This window comes from Stigmatopora nigra, chromosome 23 (genome assembly GCF_051989575.1).
Source record: "Stigmatopora nigra isolate UIUO_SnigA chromosome 23, RoL_Snig_1.1, whole genome shotgun sequence".
NCBI lineage: Eukaryota > Metazoa > Chordata > Actinopteri > Syngnathiformes > Syngnathidae > Stigmatopora > Stigmatopora nigra.
The window spans coordinates 860,134-878,393 of NC_135530.1; the positions used below are offsets into that span (position 1 = coordinate 860,134).

General features: G+C 46.4%; 5 protein-coding genes and 2 non-coding genes across 19 annotated transcripts in view; 6 read left to right on the forward strand and 1 right to left on the reverse strand.

Annotated features, from left to right (window-relative positions):
- recql (RecQ helicase-like) overlaps positions 1 to 1,945 on the reverse strand; it is a 4,429-nt gene extending 2,484 nt beyond the window's left edge. Inside the window, exons 1-6 of one of the 6 annotated variants that reach the window (XM_077709873.1) lie at positions 1,509 to 1,686; positions 1,131 to 1,364; positions 744 to 923; positions 561 to 667; positions 299 to 497; positions 69 to 235 (exon numbers count right to left, since the gene is read on the reverse strand). In XM_077709873.1, the coding sequence (XP_077565999.1) occupies positions 69 to 235; positions 299 to 497; positions 561 to 667; positions 744 to 923; positions 1,131 to 1,364; positions 1,509 to 1,623 (1,002 nt within the window). In that variant the 5' untranslated portion in view covers positions 1,624 to 1,686. Of the gene's footprint in view, positions 1 to 68; positions 668 to 743; positions 924 to 1,130; positions 1,365 to 1,508; positions 1,691 to 1,722 lie in introns of those variants that run through there. The other 5 variants (XM_077709872.1, XM_077709871.1, XM_077709870.1 and 2 more) reach the window with 5 other exon arrangements.
- The window catches only part of golt1ba (golgi transport 1Ba), an 18,368-nt gene extending 14,147 nt beyond the window's left edge, over positions 1 to 4,221 (forward strand). For 2 of the 4 annotated variants that reach the window (XM_077709878.1, XM_077709879.1), the window contains 4 exons: positions 2,668 to 2,759; positions 2,846 to 3,024; positions 3,100 to 3,181; positions 3,708 to 4,221. In XM_077709878.1, coding sequence (XP_077566004.1) covers positions 2,676 to 2,759; positions 2,846 to 3,024; positions 3,100 to 3,181; positions 3,708 to 3,746 — 384 coding nt within the window. In that variant the 5' untranslated portion in view covers positions 2,668 to 2,675 and the 3' untranslated portion in view covers positions 3,747 to 4,221. Of the gene's footprint in view, positions 1 to 2,176; positions 2,339 to 2,667; positions 2,760 to 2,845; positions 3,025 to 3,099; positions 3,182 to 3,355; positions 3,382 to 3,707 lie in introns of those variants that run through there. The other 2 variants (XM_077709877.1, XM_077709876.1) reach the window with 2 other exon arrangements.
- Positions 4,222 to 4,887: 666 nt separating this feature from the next.
- tmpoa (thymopoietin a) lies at positions 4,888 to 10,139 on the forward strand. 4 transcript variants are annotated; one of them, XM_077710029.1, is made up of 8 exons: positions 4,888 to 5,015; positions 5,107 to 5,508; positions 7,465 to 7,582; positions 7,718 to 7,867; positions 8,014 to 8,153; positions 8,632 to 8,685; positions 9,004 to 9,095; positions 9,296 to 10,139. In XM_077710029.1, the coding sequence occupies exons 2-8, from the start codon at positions 5,266 to 5,268 to the stop codon at positions 9,696 to 9,698; spliced, it is 1,200 nt and encodes a 399-aa protein (XP_077566155.1). In that variant the 5' UTR covers positions 4,888 to 5,015; positions 5,107 to 5,265; the 3' UTR covers positions 9,699 to 10,139. The 4 variants fall into 4 exon arrangements, with proteins under 4 accessions (XP_077566155.1, XP_077566158.1, XP_077566157.1 ...); XM_077710031.1 differs by lacking the exon at positions 4,888 to 5,015 and adding an exon at positions 5,020 to 5,043; XM_077710032.1 differs by lacking the exon at positions 8,632 to 8,685 and having other exon boundaries at positions 4,889 to 5,015.
- Positions 10,140 to 10,649: 510 nt separating this feature from the next.
- On the forward strand, positions 10,650 to 14,813 carry slc25a3b (solute carrier family 25 member 3b). 2 transcript variants are annotated; one of them, XM_077709507.1, is made up of 8 exons: positions 10,650 to 10,780; positions 11,203 to 11,365; positions 11,836 to 11,957; positions 12,933 to 13,112; positions 13,181 to 13,362; positions 13,650 to 13,822; positions 13,899 to 14,009; positions 14,397 to 14,813. In XM_077709507.1, exons 2-8 carry the CDS (start codon positions 11,221 to 11,223, stop codon positions 14,552 to 14,554), a joined length of 1,071 nt encoding a protein of 356 aa, XP_077565633.1. In that variant the 5' UTR covers positions 10,650 to 10,780; positions 11,203 to 11,220; the 3' UTR covers positions 14,555 to 14,813. The 2 variants fall into 2 exon arrangements, with proteins under 2 accessions (XP_077565633.1, XP_077565632.1); XM_077709506.1 differs by lacking the exon at positions 11,836 to 11,957 and adding an exon at positions 12,637 to 12,761.
- On the forward strand, positions 13,394 to 13,588 carry LOC144181604 (small nucleolar RNA SNORA53). Its single transcript, XR_013324714.1, has one exon. It is a non-coding gene; the product is annotated as a small nucleolar RNA SNORA53 (small nucleolar RNA).
- LOC144181609 (small nucleolar RNA SNORA53) lies at positions 14,037 to 14,229 on the forward strand. Its single transcript, XR_013324718.1, has one exon. It is a non-coding gene; the product is annotated as a small nucleolar RNA SNORA53 (small nucleolar RNA).
- Positions 14,814 to 15,513: 700 nt separating the features above from the next.
- LOC144181168 (L-lactate dehydrogenase B chain) lies at positions 15,514 to 18,195 on the forward strand. Its single transcript, XM_077709508.1, has 8 exons — positions 15,514 to 15,652; positions 16,155 to 16,290; positions 16,364 to 16,481; positions 16,541 to 16,714; positions 16,793 to 16,966; positions 17,073 to 17,190; positions 17,394 to 17,517; positions 17,681 to 18,195. Exons 2-8 carry the CDS (start codon positions 16,162 to 16,164, stop codon positions 17,846 to 17,848), a joined length of 1,005 nt encoding a protein of 334 aa, XP_077565634.1. The 5' UTR covers positions 15,514 to 15,652; positions 16,155 to 16,161; the 3' UTR covers positions 17,849 to 18,195.
- Positions 18,196 to 18,260: the final 65 nt, after the last annotated feature.

Consider the following 18,260-nt stretch of genomic DNA (forward strand, 5'->3'; position numbering starts at 1 on the left):
TACGAGACAAAGGAGCCAGATTGGCGTGGCGGCCATGTTGGCATTGGATGGAAGCAAATGGCAAATACCTCGTAAAAGAGATTGGTCCTGTTGAACGAGGATCGGAGCGTGATTGGCTTTTGGATGCACAGAATCTTCCCACAGTCCTCCAGGAGGCTCCCGGTGGCCGTGGCCGTCAGGCCGATCATCGGGACTTTGGGGAACTGCCTCTTCAAAATGCCCAGCAGTTTATAATCTAAGGAAAGCGGTGCCGTTTTGATGGTCCGCGCTTTGAGGCGACGGCCGACCGACGCCACACCTGGTCGGAAATCGTGCCCCCATTGGCTGCAGCAGTGCACCTCGTCCACGGCGATGCGACTCAGAAGATTGGCGTTGTTGGCTTTCTCCAGACGAGACATGAACATCTTACTCTTGGCGATTTTCTCCGGGGTGACGTACAGAAGCTTGAACGGATCTTTATTGTCAATCATGCCGGCCAACACGCTCTTGGAGTGTTCCTGGAAAATGCGTCCCCAAGACTTGAAAATGGACTTTAAAAGTTTAAATGTTCTTAATGTCACCTTGCTACTGGAAGCATTGAGCATGACGGCGGCCACGTTGATGGAACGCAGGTACATGATTTGATCCTCCATCAGCGATACGAGAGGTGTCACCACCAGCGTGAAACCTGCCAAGTGCTCTCTTTTCACAAATGATGGCAACAAACCAGGCGGCGCCAGCCACGGCCACTCTGGGAATACTACCTTCGGAGCAGATGGCCGGGAGCTGATAGCACAGGCTTTTTCCTCGGCCCGTTGGCATCACCAAGAAGAGATCTTTTCCAGACAGCGTGAGATTGATGGCCCTCATTTGCAGCGGCCGGAACTCCGAAAGGTGGAAGGAAGCTTTCAGCTGGCGTTTCAAGTGTTTGGACCAGGCAAAATCTAACCGTTTTCAGACAACAACAGTGAACAAAAACAACATTTTGGGTGACAGTGTTATTGTACTATTGTCACCACTAGGTGTCAGTAAGTACAGAAGACAAGATGTTAGCCCAGGGGTGGGCAAACTACGGCCCGCGGGCCACATACGACAACGTTTTGGAAGAAAACAGGCTCTGGGATGACGCAAAGGTGCCCGGTCACCATTACCTGTGCCATCGTAGCGCCGCAGTTCCTCTTCGCTCGTTTCCCGAGCGGTTCCAGAATGGCCGCCGGACGATGCGGCGTCACACGCTTTCTCCAATTTGTGCAGCAGGAAGTTTTTGCGGAAGGTCAGATCATTTTCCTTTTCCACCAGCTCGGCCTTCTGAAGCTTGACCAGTTCCAGCTCCGCCTCCACCGATTCCAGCTCCGCCTCTACCGATTCCAGCGCTACTGGAACATCTAACGAGGAGAAGGATGGGTGGTCGTAGTTCATTTTGACCTTGTTGAATCCAAACAACATTAAGGGCAGCTTTACCGCTCACTTAATAATCAAATGGAAGACTTCAAACGTTTTGAGGTGGTTAGCACACACGCAAGACTCACCAATTATCTCCACGTCACTATCCATGATGTCCACAGATGCTTTATTAACACAGTATATTACCAATTTGAGTCCTGAAAGGGAAATTAAGTGTGAAAATGAACAGTCTCGTTTCATTTTAGCACATTATCAAACATGCACAAAATTGCCTTGTAAAAATACCAGGTGAAAGTCACATTTAAATGCAAAGCAAGTGTTAACCCAGCTGCAACTCACCCTATGTGGAATCAGGTGATGGAAAGTGACTTTCTAGGAAACGTGAAAGTAATACTTTCCCAAAACATCAAATAAATATTTAACATTAGAACTGACCATTCAATGGCTTTTCCAGGTGTTTATCTTCTTATACACCGAAAACCCTTCACGTTTACGGTGTGAGGTGTAGATGTTTGACGAATGCGCTTAGTCAAAGAAAGGAAACGGCTTCAAAGTCGGCCATTTTGAGTCGGAGACATTCGGCACTTAACGGCGCATGTACATGAAAAATACTTTGCAACATTGTTTTTTCATAAATGTTAGTAATCCAATGATTTCACAAAATATGTAGAAATAATTGCAACCTGAAAATAGCCGTAGTATTTATGTAGTGTGTTAGATAAGTAGGGGCAGTTTGGGGGAAAATCCTAATTTACGCGCTGCTTTGAACGCAACACAATAACATTCCGGATACTGTCATCCAGTGAGGGTGTGTTTCCGGAAGACGTGGCTGTTGCAGTGGCAGCTTCAATGGTGGCAGCTGTCATCCTTATGCTTCTTAGATGAACATTTGGACTCTTTTTGTTGTCTTTAACACAAGTTCGTGCCAAGATGATTTCCTTAACGGACTCGCAAAGTAAGCCTTTCCCTTGTGACCTCCCACTTAGCTTTTCGGCTTTTGTGCTAACCCGGCGTCCTAAATTCAGTCGCTTGGTGTTTAGTATTCCATGCTAGGAATTTTAGCTTGCGTTATTTTCAACCTGTGATTACGCTCAACGACTTTCTTTCAGTTAAATGTTTCTGACCTTAATGAAAATATGGAATGTGTTGATCTAATCAAAATGTTAAAAATATGCCTCTGATCAGGAATGTCGAATGCCCAAATGAAAACATTTCCTCCTTATGACAACAATGACCTGATTTATTTTCTGCTCTCGCTCTCAAACTCTTTATTTTCTATTTCAGAAATAGGAATGGGATTAACTGGCTTCGGCGTGTTTTTCCTCTTCTTTGGGATGATCCTGTTCTTTGACAAAGCCCTCCTGGCCATTGGAAACGTGAGTTTCCACAGAAAAAACAACAATTCCTTGAACTATTCAACAGTTTGCCTACTTTTTAAACACTACCACTTTTTGTCCACTAGATCCTGTTTGTGGCCGGGCTGGCCTTCGTCATTGGCCTGGAGAGGACTTTCCGCTTCTTTTTCCAAAAGCACAAAATGAAAGCCACTACTTTCTTCTTGGGAGGTGTGTTTGTGGTGCTGATTGGCTGGCCCATCATTGGGGTTGTCCTGGAGGTATATGGATTTTTCCTCTTGTTCAGGTAGGAACAAAGCTATCAAATGCATCCTGTCAACCACGCAAGTCTGAGATGTTTCTTCTCTTTTTTCCGGTCCAGAGGCTTTTTCCCAGTTGTAGTGGGCTTCATAAGGAGGATACCTGTCCTGGGATCCATCCTAAACCTGCCCTTCATCAGTTCTGTAAGTATGGAGACACTAAAGCTATCTTTACAAAAAATACATACCGCCAAGCATGCCATTTTAACAAATGCATCCGATAATTCCATTGATTCAAAATGCGCTGACATGTGTGTGTCGGGAAAAAAAATCCATTTAGGATGACTGTTTCTGTCCTTTTTTTTTTCTTTTTCAAAGCCTTCGTAGGATAATCAGCAGTCGCGGTCAGTCACTGTCGAGTTTCTTTGCATGCTTTGAAACGCGGCCATCGCAAGTGAAAAAAAAAATCCAACTTTAAGTCAACGTTTGAACATAGAGAGGCTTCCGCTTTGTCCACGTAAACACGAACCCATTTTGAGGAAAACAAATGGAGCTGAGTTGTGTGATGTTCAAGTGCCATCCCAAAATGTGGGCCATTTCAAGTACGTTTTAGGACAGGGATAGGAAACCTATGGCTCGGGAGCCATATACGGCTCCACAAATGAGATGTTTTCTGGATGTTTGAAATGGGAGAATGTCCAAATAATGGATGTCTTTCTTCTCTTTCCAGTATGTGGACAAAGCATGCGAGAGCAACACTATGGTTTAACGGCGACGTGTGGCCATCAAAGGTGGCTTCCGTCGAGGCCCTTTTAAAAGCAGCAACGCCGTTTGCCCACGGGATGAATTTCAAGTTGCTCGGGATAGACATTGGGAAGGAACAATTGCCCGCCCGCCCGTCCACTGTTACCGTGCTGTCCCCCGAAAGCCTTGACGGCGACCGATCGTTACTTCGAGTGTCCAATCAACCACCTTCTGACGGAATAGTGGACCACGTTGTCGTTGTTTTTGTGCCTCTGCTTTAAATTCTTAAAAGCTTTTAAGCGCAGCGTTTGTGTATTGACATGTCGGTTGGTTAAATGCTGGCCAGGAATGTTTTGTCCCTTTATTATTATTTTTTTTTTTTAGATTTAAGCACATCCACTAAAGATGCAATGGAAGGCCACTATTGTCTTGCTAATTTTTTAAATCGCATCTCTAATGTAAAATGTGGATTAAATGACTTTGTGGTTGGTTAAGTTAAATTTAAAGGTTTTTTTTGCTTCATATAGGCCAAAGTAGGTTTTTTTTGTTTAAGTGATTGAAACACCTTAAAGTTACATTGATATTTGCTACAAAGTTTCCTTGTCAATTTACTACAAATTGTGTTTACAGTATTTTGTATAAATATTTGCTTTAGTTCTCTTAATCATTATTAATTAACAAATCTGTTTTTACTAAAAAGACAATGGACTCTGCTGTCGAAATAGCAAACCAAAAAACAATTTAATAACTTTGAAAAAAGTTAAGAAAAAAGGAATGTACATATAAGAGAAAATCTTTAAAACATTTACGCTGATATGACGCGACATTTTTTCGATCTTTTTGGACTCGTCGGTGTAAGAAACTGGTGGCCATCTTGCGTCAGACTCAAAACTAGACTCGCAGAATCGTCGGCATCTTTACAGTTTTTTAAAGTAAGAAGTAGTCTTAACGTGACTTATACTTCAGGTTCAAAGTTGATTTAGAACATAACATGCCATCAAATTAATATACCGCATCTCTGACGTTTATGAAAAACCATACCATTTAAACTTGTCAAGAATTGAGCCATTTATAGCTATTTTATAAACCTTTTATGATCAAATAGATATTTTACAAACGCTCCATTGAGTATACCGTTATATTCGAATTGATATTTAACAATCTCCATGTTAATGGTCACCGAACTACCCCGGCGCAAAATGGCCGACACTCGCCCCCCATATTAGCTCACATTATACCTCGCATCCAACTTCTAGTTTTATTTGTATCTATGGGTATTCCCTTCACGAGCCTGGTAAGCAACGTGTTTCATACGAAGAAAAGTAAGCGTGCAAACTTATTCACAGTTTTTTCATTTCATCGCTTTCGGCATTTTATCTCAACAGCGAACATCCCGATTGGCGGAAGCATTCCAGTAAGAGGCGCTGGTTAACCGCATCCACCATTTCCTCAGCGCCCGCCTTTGCTAGCTTCACTTGGAAGTGTGCTAGCTAGCCGACACCGGTGGTTTTAACGCTTTCCGCCGCCCGTCTTTGCACGCCGACATGCCGGAGTACGTGGAGGATCCGTCGCAGCTCACCAAGGACAAACTAAAAAGCGAGTTAGTGGCTCACAACGTGGAGCTCCCGAGCGGCAACCACAACAAAGACGTGTACGTGCAGCTTTATCTGGAGAATTTGACCGCGCAGAACAAAAAGCATGACTACGCCATGAATTTGGACGCCTTCTCGAGTGACGAGGAGCTCCCCCCGCCGGTCATCTCCAACCGAAGTCGATCATCTAGCAAAGTGAGTAGTACTCCATTGACAAACTTTTACTCTAAAATGTAAAAAAGGTCTCAAATATGTAGATGATAATATATGCTCCAGACGCTCACAATAGAACAAAGCGTCAAACCTGGGCATGTTTTCTTCATTTCTTCGGTAGCGTTCAGTGTGAGAGTTAAAATTCAACATTTGACATTTTTTTTTCAAAGTTTTGCTGTGAAATTTCACTCCGGGTTAAACAAGGGGGGACTTAAATATAACGCCAGCTGTCGTGGCCCTCTGGTACCGATATATCCACCAGCGTCGTCCTTTTTATTACTGGCCATATTGTATGAACGAACGTCAGAACGAATAGCGTTTTTTTCTCATTCTGTTCTTCTAAACCAGGGCTGCCTATTAGGTAGAATGCATAGAAACTATTAGCTAGGCTCTTATCAATTGAGAGTTTAATGTCAGAAATTTCTACACAAATAACTACTGAGCCTTTTTGCTGGCCTTGTAAAAACAACCAAGGTAGGATGGTGGAAGGTTAACGCCTTGTAAAGTAGATCTTGGAAGGAAAAAAAAGTTTGAACGACTCACTTCTAAGCAGATTGGAATGTAGTTAAATTTGTATTAAGGAAATCCACTAAAAAGACACGATTCCGCATGGAGGGAGAAATTGTCAACACCAGAAACAAGTGCATTTGTTTTGGAAGTGGTTACGCGAAGTGTAGAATGTTGTGGGTGTTTTTGCCTGCTTTCCAAATAGTGAACATTCCTGTGTAATAACCCTCTTCCGTCAACAGCTGTCTCATCCCAACTGAAAGAGCGGCTGGCGTCAATTTTAAAGCAATCCTTTGTCCACCGGAGCTCACATCTGGGTGTCGTCTTTCCGTCCAATTTTAGCAGTTTTGCGTCCTCTAAAACCGGATTTCATTTTTTACAGATTGCCTCGTCGTTTTTGGGCTCCGGGTTTCGATCCCAGGTCAGTTGGCGCTGATAATTACCAGCGTCGTCGTACAAGTCATACGCTTCCGATTTCGCGGCCACCTGACATGTCGGAGTAGATGCCGCCAGTGTGGTATGACATGTGGTTAGATTTACGGCGTTGTCATTTTGAAAATATTGCCTTGTACAAGTGCAATTGACTTTAAAAATGTGACAGATGGGTCAGCACAAGATAGAATACATATAAAAAAGTGCATCTGTTAACAGTACATATGAAAACATAAACATAATTGAGGCCTTTGCATTATCAATCACGTGGAAGTTGGCGAGATTATAGACTGCAGGTGTCCGAGGAAGTGCCTGCGTACAAAAATTCATAGCGTACATTCTTGGCATACTTAGCTTGAGGCAGCGTATGGATGGCGCGGGGAAGTTTTTTTTTTCGTTTTCTTTTTGAAATTTGAATTTTCCTGGGCCGGCGTCCAGCCATGACCTCAAGATTTTGTTATTGCTTTTGAAGCTTGGGCGTGGTCAGCAACCCAGGGGTCGCGACCTCTTTTCTCACCCTGTTTGGGTTTTGTCGTTTACTTCCTAGACTGTAAAATGTAGCAGATGTGTAAAGTTTGATACCCGGCACGCCGCTGATATGATCGAAGACGTCTGGTTTCTGGAATGCGGACGCCATTTTGGCTCGCGTGTCGGGGTTGGATTTCCCGTTGGAATGAATGGAAGGGGCCAAAAAGCGTAGCTTATTGGAGATATCTGGATGCATTCTTCAGGAAATTACATTTTTCTTTTGTATGTCAGAACTTTTAATGCATTTAATCTGCTGTTATGAATAGTTTTGAATATACTTAATATTACCATTTTCTGCTGCCACCTTAGGCGGGGCAAAGTGTCTTTTTAATTTTTTTTTCATATAATTATGTTTTCAGACCAGTCAAAAAAAACAAAACTGGGGTATAAATGTGAAATTGCTTCATAAAAATCCTAATTATGAATGTCAAATTATATTAAGTAAAACAAATGTTAATAAATTCTTCACAGAAAGTGTCCAATAAAGTGGCAAAGATTGTACCCGACAAGCTAGACGTGACGTCCCTGACGGATGAATACCTGAGGGAGGAGCTTGTCAAACATGGAGTAGATGCTGGCCCAATTGTGGGTAAGTCAACCCTAAAAAATTGTCCGGTCCCACCCACCTTACAACATACATTTTTTTGCACATTTGTGTGATTCAGTAGTTCAAATCCCATTTTTTTGGTTCCTTTTCTATAATGACCGACTTGATCTTTTTCAGCATCCACTCGTAAAGTGTACGAGAAGAAACTGCAGAAGCTACTTGACGCCGGCCCTGCCCACCCCACCATCACCAAGACGGTCGTCACGGAGATTCAAGTCAACCACAATGGCAACTCGGAATCCGACCTGTATAGCGACCAGGAAGACGGTAAGGAGCCCACGCCTCCATATACGAGCCATATACACCCACTAAAAGAGCCACATATGGCTCGGGAGCCAAAGGTTCCCTACCCCTGGTATACATGAAGCTCACTAGCTAGCTAGTTAGACATTCATCGCCATTTCTGATTTTAGATGTGACACCGGAACCTGAAATAGTGGCAGAACCTGAGCCCGAGCCTGAACCAGAACCAGTTCCAGTGGTGGAGAGGCCCGTTAGGAGCAGAGGAAAGACGCCCGTCACCACCCGAACTCGCAGCACAGAGCACCACACTGTGAGTATTTGCTTTTTCTCCCAGAAAATATGGTTGCAACTTTGAATTTCAAAAGTAAGAATCAATGCATATTAAGCGACCAAAAGACCGGCGACCAAACGTCCGATGGCCCCCAAAAAATCTTTCCAAACGGATTCAATTTGCTTTCTGACTAGAAAAGAGTACAATGGCGTCACCCCCGTTGGAGAGAGGGTCCGCGGCTTGACGTTAAATCTCTTTCAGAGGCGCACTGTATACACATGATGCGGATTAGCCATTTCTCCGGCCGAGCAGATTCTTTTGACTGCTGACTTTTGCCTCCACTGTTTTTGTTCCGGAGTGGCCAAGCTTTGGAAAGCGTACAGAAGGGCCTCTTCCAACAAAGACGCTTTGCCTATTTTGACTGTGACCAAACGCACGTTTACAAGTAGGAAGAGCGCGAGTGAGTGACACTATCTGCAATTTTGGCCCACCATCTTGTGTTTAAAACCCATTTTAGCGCCGTCGTAGTGGACTGGAAACCCAGACCCTCCTCAACACGGCTCTGCTCGAGGTCAGCTTTGCCTTTCCGTCATTTGTTGTGGGTGGCGTGCGTATGTTATGAATGAACGGAGGCTTTTCACCCACGGCGTCGTAGCTCGCAAACTCCCGACAACTGCGACCCCGGGCAGCTTGTGCGGAGACAGTTGTCCAGCATGTGGTGAGGCTTACTTGCGCGACAGCCGCTTGTCTTTCGGTCATGCTAATCACAGAGGTGGACACGCTAGTTGGGTTAGCAGAAGAATTAGGCACGGGCAAACTTTTTGTGGGAAATATTCACAAAGGTCATCAAGTTGTAGCAACCTTAATTCAAATGTTGACGTTTCTTCAGGTGGAGATAGTAGCCAGAGACCAAAAACAGGAGGAGAAAGAAGTTGTTCAGGAGCTGTTAGTCAACAAAGTCAGCAGCCCAACGGGAATCTCGTAAGTACCGATTTGCTCTTTGAACGACTATCGCGGCCAAGCTACTGCACAGATGGAATTTTCTAGTTTGTCGCTTAAAACACGCTAATTGCGTTTAGCGCGCTATCATTAGCATCTCCCGACCCCATCTGTACGTACCCGATGAGCCCCCGATTCAAGCAAATGACCCAAAAAACCCAACACGCCACTATTCCTCTCAGGGCTACTTGTCGGCAACCGATCCGGGGAGCCGCCGGTCGTCCGTTGATCTCCGACGACTTCTGGAATGCCGAAAACTCCTCCTACTTGTCCATCAAATCGGCTAAAATCACCAGTAACTCCTTCCCCTCTTACAAAGATAGCATTATTACCAACAGAGTGAAAAGTTTGCCAAACTCCGCCCCCGGCAAACCTTCTTGCTACGAATCCAAGGTGGCGTCGGCGCCCCCCGCCGCCGCCGCTCCCACGAAAGTGGCGCGCTCCAGCTTGCCCCTATGGTCCAAGCTGCTGCTTTTTGGGATCGGGGCGGCTTTCTTGTTCCTCATTTACCAGGCCATGGAAGCTAATATCGATAGCCAGTTTCTGACGGCCGACTCGAACGCGGCCGATGGCAACCAAGCGTAGAGCCAACGCTAAAATAGCAAGGAAGGTCATCCTATGTCTGTGAATCACCATCGTTGTCATTTTTTTTCTCGAAAAAAAAACGTGGTCCGAAACCATCTGTCGTTGTTCCTTAATTTGGGATTTTTGACGTCTTCTGCGCCGACCGCGTGCATACTGTAGTTGGCGAGAAGTCACTAATATTTTCTTTTCTTTTTAAACTTGCATGGTGTGATTGCATTGTGTGGAGACATTTTGTCTCTTTAGTCATTAATAACCTTAAAGATCGGGGGGTGTTGTACTTGAGCCAGCTTTGTAGGTTTTAATATCCAAATTGTGTGTTAGCCTTAATATTTTTCTCAAATGTTCTATTTTTAAAGTCTTATGAAAAAGGCATTCATGTCACAGTTATTGAAATACAATGTTGAATTTACTCAATAAAGGACAAAAATGTGATTCTGTAAAGGGTATTTGATCTTTTATTATTTGCTATTTTAGAAATATATGACTAAATTGTCACTTGCATTATTAGCTGTTAGGTAATTGAAATAAAATGGGGTGCGCTGTAATAGCTTTTACCGCTAGGTGGATTCACGACCAATTATAGTCAACTTTCAGCGTCGAAGAAGCATTCATGTCCCAACACTTATAAAGACATCACGTACATAAGGCAAGATCTTTGATGCAATCAGTAAGCTCATGGGGGGACGCATCGGTGTTTGGTGGCCATTTTGTGTCAGCCATTAGTGCAGGTTACATTTTGAAATAGATATACATTTCATTTTCTGCTAGACGTGCTAGACTTGTCGGTGACTTGAGCATATTTTTCTTAAAACACGTTGATACAATATGTTCCATTACAAACTGAGTGTGGCATGAAAACAGCAACGTAAAAGTAGAGAAATTGTCCGACGCAAGATGGCCACCCGGCACGTACGCAACTAAACGCCGACTGTAGCTATCTAACACTTTCTTTCTATGAAGGATATCTAAAAGGTTGACGTTCGAAAGGACAACCCTTTAGCGGGAGGTCGTTCCTTCTCTTTCTCTCTTTGGGGCCGCCGGTTTGCAGCTAAGCGGAGGCGCCATCTTAAGACGCACGCAAAGTAAGTTTAAATTACTTCAATTACAAGCCAACTTATGCAATATAATTCAATGTTCTTATGTGTAGTTGACGTTTTACGGCATGACAACACCACAACGCCTTTTCCCAAATCCGTTTTTAACCTATAACACCATTCCACCTTGTAGCGGTCATTGTGGTGTTAGCATCAAAGCTAGTGCCGCATATGTGCTGTGAGGACTGTTTTTTCCACCCTTTATTAATACGTTTCTAAGTTTCTTCATACTTGGCGTGTATTTCCATTTAATTTCGTTTGTCAAATATTTTGAGGAAATAACGTGACATTCCATTTAGCCTTGTAGCGGGCACGCTGTTCGACGGGGGTGGGTGTTTTCTTTTTCTTTTTTTTCCTCCTTCTCCTCGTCATTAGCCATTATTAGCGTGCTAACCTGTTGCTCATTGCAGACAGGCAAGACCACGAGCATGTATCCCTCGACTTTGACGCAGCTGGCCCGGGGTAACCCGTTCAGCGCTCCGCTGTTCTCGCTCCAGAAAGTGGAGGAACCGCAGCAGAGTTCTCTCGGACAGCGGACCCGCAGGCTGGCGGCTGCCGCCACAGCAGACGCCGGTAACTTCTTCCGCAAGCCACCTCGTTTTAGGGCCGTTCGCCCAAATTAACCCACTTTGCAGCATTCTTCCTTCCTAGCACCGCATACAGTTATAACACCGCAACACGTTGTCATTTTCAAGAAAAGTACTGCGACATTTTGAGTTGTCAGGCCTTTGCTAATGCTAAGCTAACGGAGGACAAGGAAGGACACGCTGTTTTTTTCAGTGTCAAATTGAAACAGACCTATAACGTGTTTGGTTTTATAGTAGTAGATAAAGTTTAAGTTGTTCAACAAGTTAGGTCAAGAGTTAGGACCATTGTAGTTCTGCTAGAACACATTGTCCTAGCATCCTAAATGCATTGGCAAGTCACTTGTATATAGTTTTTGACTCCTAGACTTCTGGTGTTTTCCCCCCAAAGGAGTTCGTTTTAATGTTTTTTTTCTTCCACTCCCCTTCCTCAATTTTAAATGTAACATGTTTCCTCAGAGGGAGACATTGAATTTGGCTCTCAGAAGTATTTCGTCCTGTGCGGCTTTGGTGGGATTCTGAGCTGTGGGACAACGCACACAGCCGTTGTCCCCCTCGATCTGGTCAAATGCCGGATGCAGGTCTGTCTTAACGGAGTCGGCCTCAGTTTTCAGTTTGCATGGAGATATGGCGTCCGTTCCATCCAGTTTTCAAGCCCCCAACGCGCATGCATATTGGTGTAATCACTGCATGACTCATACCTCATTGGTTTATACACTAGGAGGACAGGGAGTGTAGCCTATTTATTATTATTTTTTTTACCTTTCAGGTAAGTCTGATTTGAAAGGACTCTTTGACCGTAACTTTTGAAATGATGGGTTAAATGTGGATTTTCATTGTTGTTGCTTATCTTGAATTCAAAGTGGAAATATTTTGGGCCGCACTAATATTTTGAAAGTAAGCATCAGATTTGAGTCTTGTACGTGTGATTCAACAAACACTCAAATCACGTTTTCATGAAATGATGGCATGTTAAAGACAGCCTGGTGTCCGGAAGAGTACTAAAAAAAATACTTGACTAAAAACATAGTTTTTCTTAAATAAAAATAAAAAACAGCAAAAGACAAAGTGGTGTAATCTAATCAACTGTAAGCTCTCCTTTTTTGTAGCATTATTTTTTGTTTTTCTCCAATTTGTCCAAAATATTTTGGTGAAAAATGTAGCCAAAACTCTTCCATCCCTTGGCTGTCATTGGGTGTTGATTTTTTGTTGTTGTGTGTTGCATGTGACCCTTGCACGTTGCACGTATGTCATCCCCAGAGCAATCTAGCTGCGCCTTTGGCTCCTCCAAGTACTATGCCCTGTGTGGCTTTGGGGGGATCCTCAGCTGCGGCCTCACGCACACCGCCGTAGTCCCCCTCGACCTTGTCAAGTGCCGCCTGCAGGTTTGTACGGGGGAGGGCCGGAAACTCATCCTTCCCATCTGACGACGGATCCTCTGGAGTCGTTCTGAAGATTCAAAGATTCGGCTCTTTTGCTCGGACCCGTGACGCCACCACGTGATGGTTCGTGCCTTATCCTGGAATGTTTGATTGATTGATTTTTGTCTGCTTCAGGTGAATCCCGACAAGTACAAGAGCATCGGCAACGGATTCTCCCTGACGGTGAAGGAGGATGGCGTCAGAGGCTTGGCCAAGGGCTGGGCGCCCACCTTCATCGGTTACTCCATGCAAGGCCTCTGCAAGTTTGGCTTCTACGAAGTGTTCAAGATCTTCTACAGTGACCTGATCGGAGAGGTCAGACCCACCATTTTTTTAAGCCACAGGTGTCTCCCCGACAGATTGTTGACGTAAATCCCCTACAGGAGAACGCGTACATGTGGAGGACGTCCCTGTACCTGGCCGCCTCGGCCAGCGCCGAGTTCTTTGCCGACATCGCCCTGGCCCCCATGGAGGCGGTCAAAGTGCGTATCCAGACGCAGCCCGGCTACGCCAACACCCTCCGCGAGTGCGTGCCCAAGATGTACGCCGAAGAAGGCATCTGGGCGTAAGTCTTGCCTCCTTCCCCAGTGTCCACGCACGCGTTCCTTAGATCCACCTCCGGAGGGCGCTCCGCTCCTCGGCAGCTTTACGGCTGTACCGTCGGAGGTGCTTGAGTCATTGACGCGTAATAGCAGTCTACCCGTTCCCCGGCCCGTCCGCGCCACCGGCAGCCCCGTCTTTTCCCGACGCGGGCCGTCCACCGGTGTCGTCGGCCAAGGGGGACGGACATTTGTCCCGGCGCCAAAGCGGCGCGCCGTCTGACCTTTTTTGTCTTGATCTCTGGTGGCCCAGGTTCTACAAGGGGGTGGTCCCGTTGTGGATGAGACAGATCCCTTACACCATGATGAAATTTGCCTGCTTTGAGCGCACCGTGGAGTTGCTCTACAAGCACGTGGTTCCCAAGCCGCGCAACGAGTGCAGCAAATCGGAGCAGCTGGTGGTCACCTTTGTGGCCGGTTACATCGGTGAGGAATCGGGTGGGGAGGAGACTAGTTAGCCGAAGCCCACTCAAATGCCATTGTCCCTTTTTTGTGTGTCCAGCCGGCGTCTTTTGCGCCATCGTGTCCCATCCCGCCGACTCGGTGGTGTCGGTGCTGAACAAAGAGAGGGGGAGCACCGCCGTCGGGGTCCTCAAGAAGCTGGGACCCAAAGGTTGGTATGGTGGACGGCCCAGGGACAAACACGCTCCTTAGATCCACCTCTAGAGGGCGTGAAACCCCTCGGCAGCTTTTCCGGCTGTACAGTTGGAGGTGCTTGAGTCATTGGCGTGTGAGAGCAGTCTACCTGTCCACCGGCTCAATTGCACCACTGGCAACCCTGTTTGCATAAGACAGAGTACCCACCAGTGTTGCTAGCCAGGTGGACGGACAACCTGTCTAGAAATAGCTGCACAAGGGTTCAGCATTATCAAAATTCCCAATGTTTTCCCTCATATGTACGAATGCTTCGATACGTACTTTGCAACTGTTTTCAGATCAGTTTGGAAGGCAATACGTGTCCAATCTGTCCCGCCCACTATTTGTTTTTGGTGTCCCGCAGGTGTTTGGAAGGGATTGGTGGCCCGTATCATCATGATCGGCACCCTCACCGCGCTGCAGTGGTTCATCTACGATTCGGTCAAAGTTTATTTCCGCCTGCCCCGCCCCCCTCCCCCCGAGATGCCGGAATCCCTGAAGAAGAAGCTCGGGATCGAGTAACGCCACCATCACCAACGCTTCTTCCTCTCTGAGGTGACAACAATCAGCGTTCCTCCCACTTTAAATCCGTTTTTTTTTTCTATATTTAAGCCATCCTTTCCACCAAACGGGGGCTGTCTATCTCGTGTATATTTAACCGGCAAAATTAAGCGCCTATGGCGGTGGGTGGGCTCACCGTCATGACTTTTTGGTGTGCCACACTCATTTTGTCCGCGTCCTGTGACTAGGAAATGAAAATAAAAAGAAACTCCTCTGGAAATGCTCCTATTTATTTTACTAGACGTTGACGTCTTGTGTCTTCTAGGAATATTTTCAGGGAGGGGCAAAAAAAAAAGATAATAGAAACACCTATCAGTGTTTTCCATTCGTCGTGGGGCATTCCAATGTCAACTCTTTGTATTCTTATGCAATAACACAACAGCAAAACCCCGCCCCCTTTTTTTCCGGGTCAGGCGCGAGCGAGGGGCCTCACACAAAAGCTCCTGACACAGCCCAACTGGAGCTTTTCCAAGATGCTAATCCCATTGGACGGGAGCCGCGTTCGCACCAATGGCCACCGTCACGTGACCCGCGCGGCATTTGTCAAGGGTCGCCGAGTACGGGGGGCGCCGGAACAATACAGTCAAATACAATGGCTCTTGTCAAAAAAATCATTTATCACATTAAACGTAGATGTCAAATTCTATTAAAAGTCCAACTTTTGACGCATAAAAAAAGAAAAGTGGAACATAACCGTCAAAATATGACATTTGTTTTATGTTTAAACTAAAATGAAGAATATTCCAATTTCTGACTAACCATAAAAGTGAAGCCTTTCAGATTAAAAGCGTGTAGCAGCCATCTTGAGCAGGGCGACGGCCATATTTCTTGGCGCGCTCTCGTACCTGTGACGTCACTCACGTTTGTACTCGACGGGCGCCTCAACGTGCTCTGGATTTCAACGAGTGGATTTGGCGGCCCCCGCCGCCAGTGGCCCCGCCTCTCCCGTCCCATCCCCCGCCCCCCTCCCTGCCTTTCCCTCCTCGCCAGTCTCCTCTCTCGCCACCTGCCAGTGACACGCTCCGGATAACGGCTGTGAAAACTGCAACAAAAAAAAATGTAAGTCCCCTCGCTTCTTTTTCAGCATCTTTCGGAAAGCGGCGCCGTTCCAACGCCCGCTCGGCAAATGTGGCCATTTTGGTGTTGGGGCCGGGTACCCATTTTGTCGCCCACCGCTGCGTTCCGTGACACATTGAGGACAAGCCAATTGGTTTCCCTCGCATGGGCTCGGAATGTGGACCGTTTCCATCGACCCCAAAACCTTTTTTTACATAGTGATCACATCTTTACACCATATTCATATTTTTCTCCATCCCACTATCACCATTTTTAGGTTATGACATCACATTTTGTCATTTTACCATCACCAATCTGGCTTTGAATTTGTTTTCGAATTCCTCTTTACTGTGTCACGACACATTTTCTTTCAAAATTCCTCCATCTGTACCTTTCTGAAGCCTCGATTTCAAAATTGCGCCAGTTTTTGTGGCTTCTCAAGATGGATTTTGGACAGAAATATGGTCCAAAAATAACGACCGCTATCGACCCGACGTGCCCGCAGCTCCGCCATGTCGTCGGTGCTGGAAAACCTGATCAGCCCCCTGCCGGGTAGCTCGGTGGAACCCCCCCGGAACAAAGTGACGGTGGTCGGAGTGGGCCAAGTGGGCATGGCTTGCGCCGTCAGCATCCTCTTACGGGTGAGTTAAACCAACCGCTTGGACATTTTGCCCCTTTTGGAGGTCACCAAAATAAAGGAATCCCCCTTTGCAGGATCTGTGCGACGAGCTGGCCCTGGTGGACGTCATGGAGGATCGTCTCAAGGGAGAAGTCATGGACCTTCAGCACGGGAGCCTCTTCCTCAAGACCTCCAAGATCGTGGCGGACAAAGGTAGCCAAGAAGACGAGTTTTCTGATCAAATTTAAAAGAAAAACCATTTCAATTTCCAGACTACGCGGTGACCGCCGGCTCCCGCCTGGTGGTCTTGACCGCCGGAGTCCGTCAGCAGGAGGGCGAGAGTCGCCTGAACCTGGTGCAGAGGAACGTCAACGTCTTCAAATCCATCGTTCCCCAGATCGTCAAGCACAGCCCGCGCTGCACCATCATCGTGGTCTCCAATCCGGGTGCGTAAAAAGGACCCGTCGTGGCCCGTCCGTCCCTTTGGACAAACCACAACTATAGTGGCTGACTCGTGTTGGCAGTGGACATCCTGACCTACGTGACCTGGAAGCTGAGCGGCCTGCCCAAACACCGGGTCATCGGCAGCGGGACCAACCTGGACTCGGCCCGTTTCCGCTTCATGATGGCCGAACGTCTGGGCATCCACGCCACTTCCTTCAACGGCTGGGTCTTGGGGGAGCACGGAGACACCAGCGGTGAGTACGCCCTGCTCGCTACGCTAACGTTGCCAGACTCACGCATGTGGCTCCAGAGCAATAGGTTCCAAAAACCTCCCAACTCCTTCTATTTGTGCCACTTCAGTGCCCGTGTGGAGCGGCGCAAACGTGGCCGGCGTCAACCTGCAGCAGCTGAATCCGGAAATTGGCACCGACGGCGACAAAGAGCAGTGGAAGGCCACGCATAAAGCTGTGGTGGACAGGTAGGCTTACTTCTAATTCGACTTAACAGTATCCTCTGACCTCGTCGTAGTAGTCGTAGTACTAGTGGCCTTCCAAAAACAGGTTTCTTACACTTCAAATGCCAGTAATATTAACAATATATACCATGATATACATGAGAAATTTGAAAAATACTCAATAGTGCGCCATATGAACTGATGAAGTTGTGGACTGTGTGTGTTAGTGCGTACCAGGTGATCAAGCTGAAGGGTTACACCAACTGGGCCATCGGCTTGAGCGTGGCTGACCTGACGGAAAGCATCGTCAAGAACCTGAGCCGCGTCCACCCCGTCTCCACCATGGTCAAGGTGGGTACAAAGGGGGCCAAAACGCCGGGAAAATGGGCCTTTTCCTTGGTGAGCTTGGCTTAATGGTTTCCAACGTCCGTTCTTGGCTCAGCTCTCCCATTTTCTAAGACTGTACGATAAGTGGCCACCAAACTATTGACCCAAAGACTTTTTGTCCACTCAGGGCATGTACGGCATCGACGAAGACGTCTTCCTGTCCCTGCCCTGCGTCCTGAACGGCGGCGGCGTGGGCAGCGTCGTCAACATGACGCTGAACGACGGCGAAGTGGCTCAGCTGAAGAAAAGCGCCGAGACCCTGTGGGACATCCAGAAGGACCTCAAGGACGTTTGAAGACCCGCTAAACTTCTCATATTAGGACGTCTCCCGGGCCCAAAGCTTCTTTTCAAGCACATGCGTATTTGTGGAAGGTTCCCTTTAAGCGTTCCTTTCAAAACAAAAGCACATCTCCTTCCCCTCCATACTAAAAAACAAAGTGTTTTGTCCGTAGCCTGACGTAAGTGGTCGTACCGTAGCCTGTACTTGAAGCTCCTCCTCCAAACCACAGAAACAAGCACATTTAGGTGAGTAAATACAAATATATATATTTCTCCACCCTAAAGCACACATTGCAATCTTCTCCTGTGCTAATATCACTGAATAAATGATGTGAACCCATGAAAAATGAGGGTTTAGTTCTATTTTTTTTGTTTTTTTTAAGCTTTATTTGGGTTTGTTTTCAAATCCCAGTTGATAGAATAGTTTT

What these genes read in the sequence shown, in the direction of transcription:
- tmpoa (XM_077710029.1), top strand. Translation starts at nt 5,266, where the DNA reads ATGCCGGAGTACGTGGAGGATCCGTCGCAGCTCACCAAGGACAAACTA. An exon ending in GAAGTCGATCATCTAGCAAA is followed by an intron (nt 5,509 to 7,464) that starts GTGAGTAGTACT and finishes AATTCTTCACAG; the next exon opens with AAAGTGTCCAATAAAGTGGC. An exon ending in GTATAGCGACCAGGAAGACG is followed by an intron (nt 7,868 to 8,013) that starts GTAAGGAGCCCA and finishes TTCTGATTTTAG; the next exon opens with ATGTGACACCGGAACCTGAA.
- slc25a3b (XM_077709506.1), top strand. Translation starts at nt 11,221, where the DNA reads ATGTATCCCTCGACTTTGACGCAGCTGGCCCGGGGTAACCCGTTCAGC. An exon ending in TTGTCAAGTGCCGCCTGCAG is followed by an intron (nt 12,762 to 12,932) that starts GTTTGTACGGGG and finishes TGTCTGCTTCAG; the next exon opens with GTGAATCCCGACAAGTACAA. An exon ending in CTTTGTGGCCGGTTACATCG is followed by an intron (nt 13,823 to 13,898) that starts GTGAGGAATCGG and finishes TTGTGTGTCCAG; the next exon opens with CCGGCGTCTTTTGCGCCATC.
- LOC144181168 (XM_077709508.1), top strand. Translation starts at nt 16,162, where the DNA reads ATGTCGTCGGTGCTGGAAAACCTGATCAGCCCCCTGCCGGGTAGCTCG. An exon ending in CAAGATCGTGGCGGACAAAG is followed by an intron (nt 16,482 to 16,540) that starts GTAGCCAAGAAG and finishes TTCAATTTCCAG; the next exon opens with ACTACGCGGTGACCGCCGGC. An exon ending in CCGTCTCCACCATGGTCAAG is followed by an intron (nt 17,518 to 17,680) that starts GTGGGTACAAAG and finishes TTGTCCACTCAG; the next exon opens with GGCATGTACGGCATCGACGA.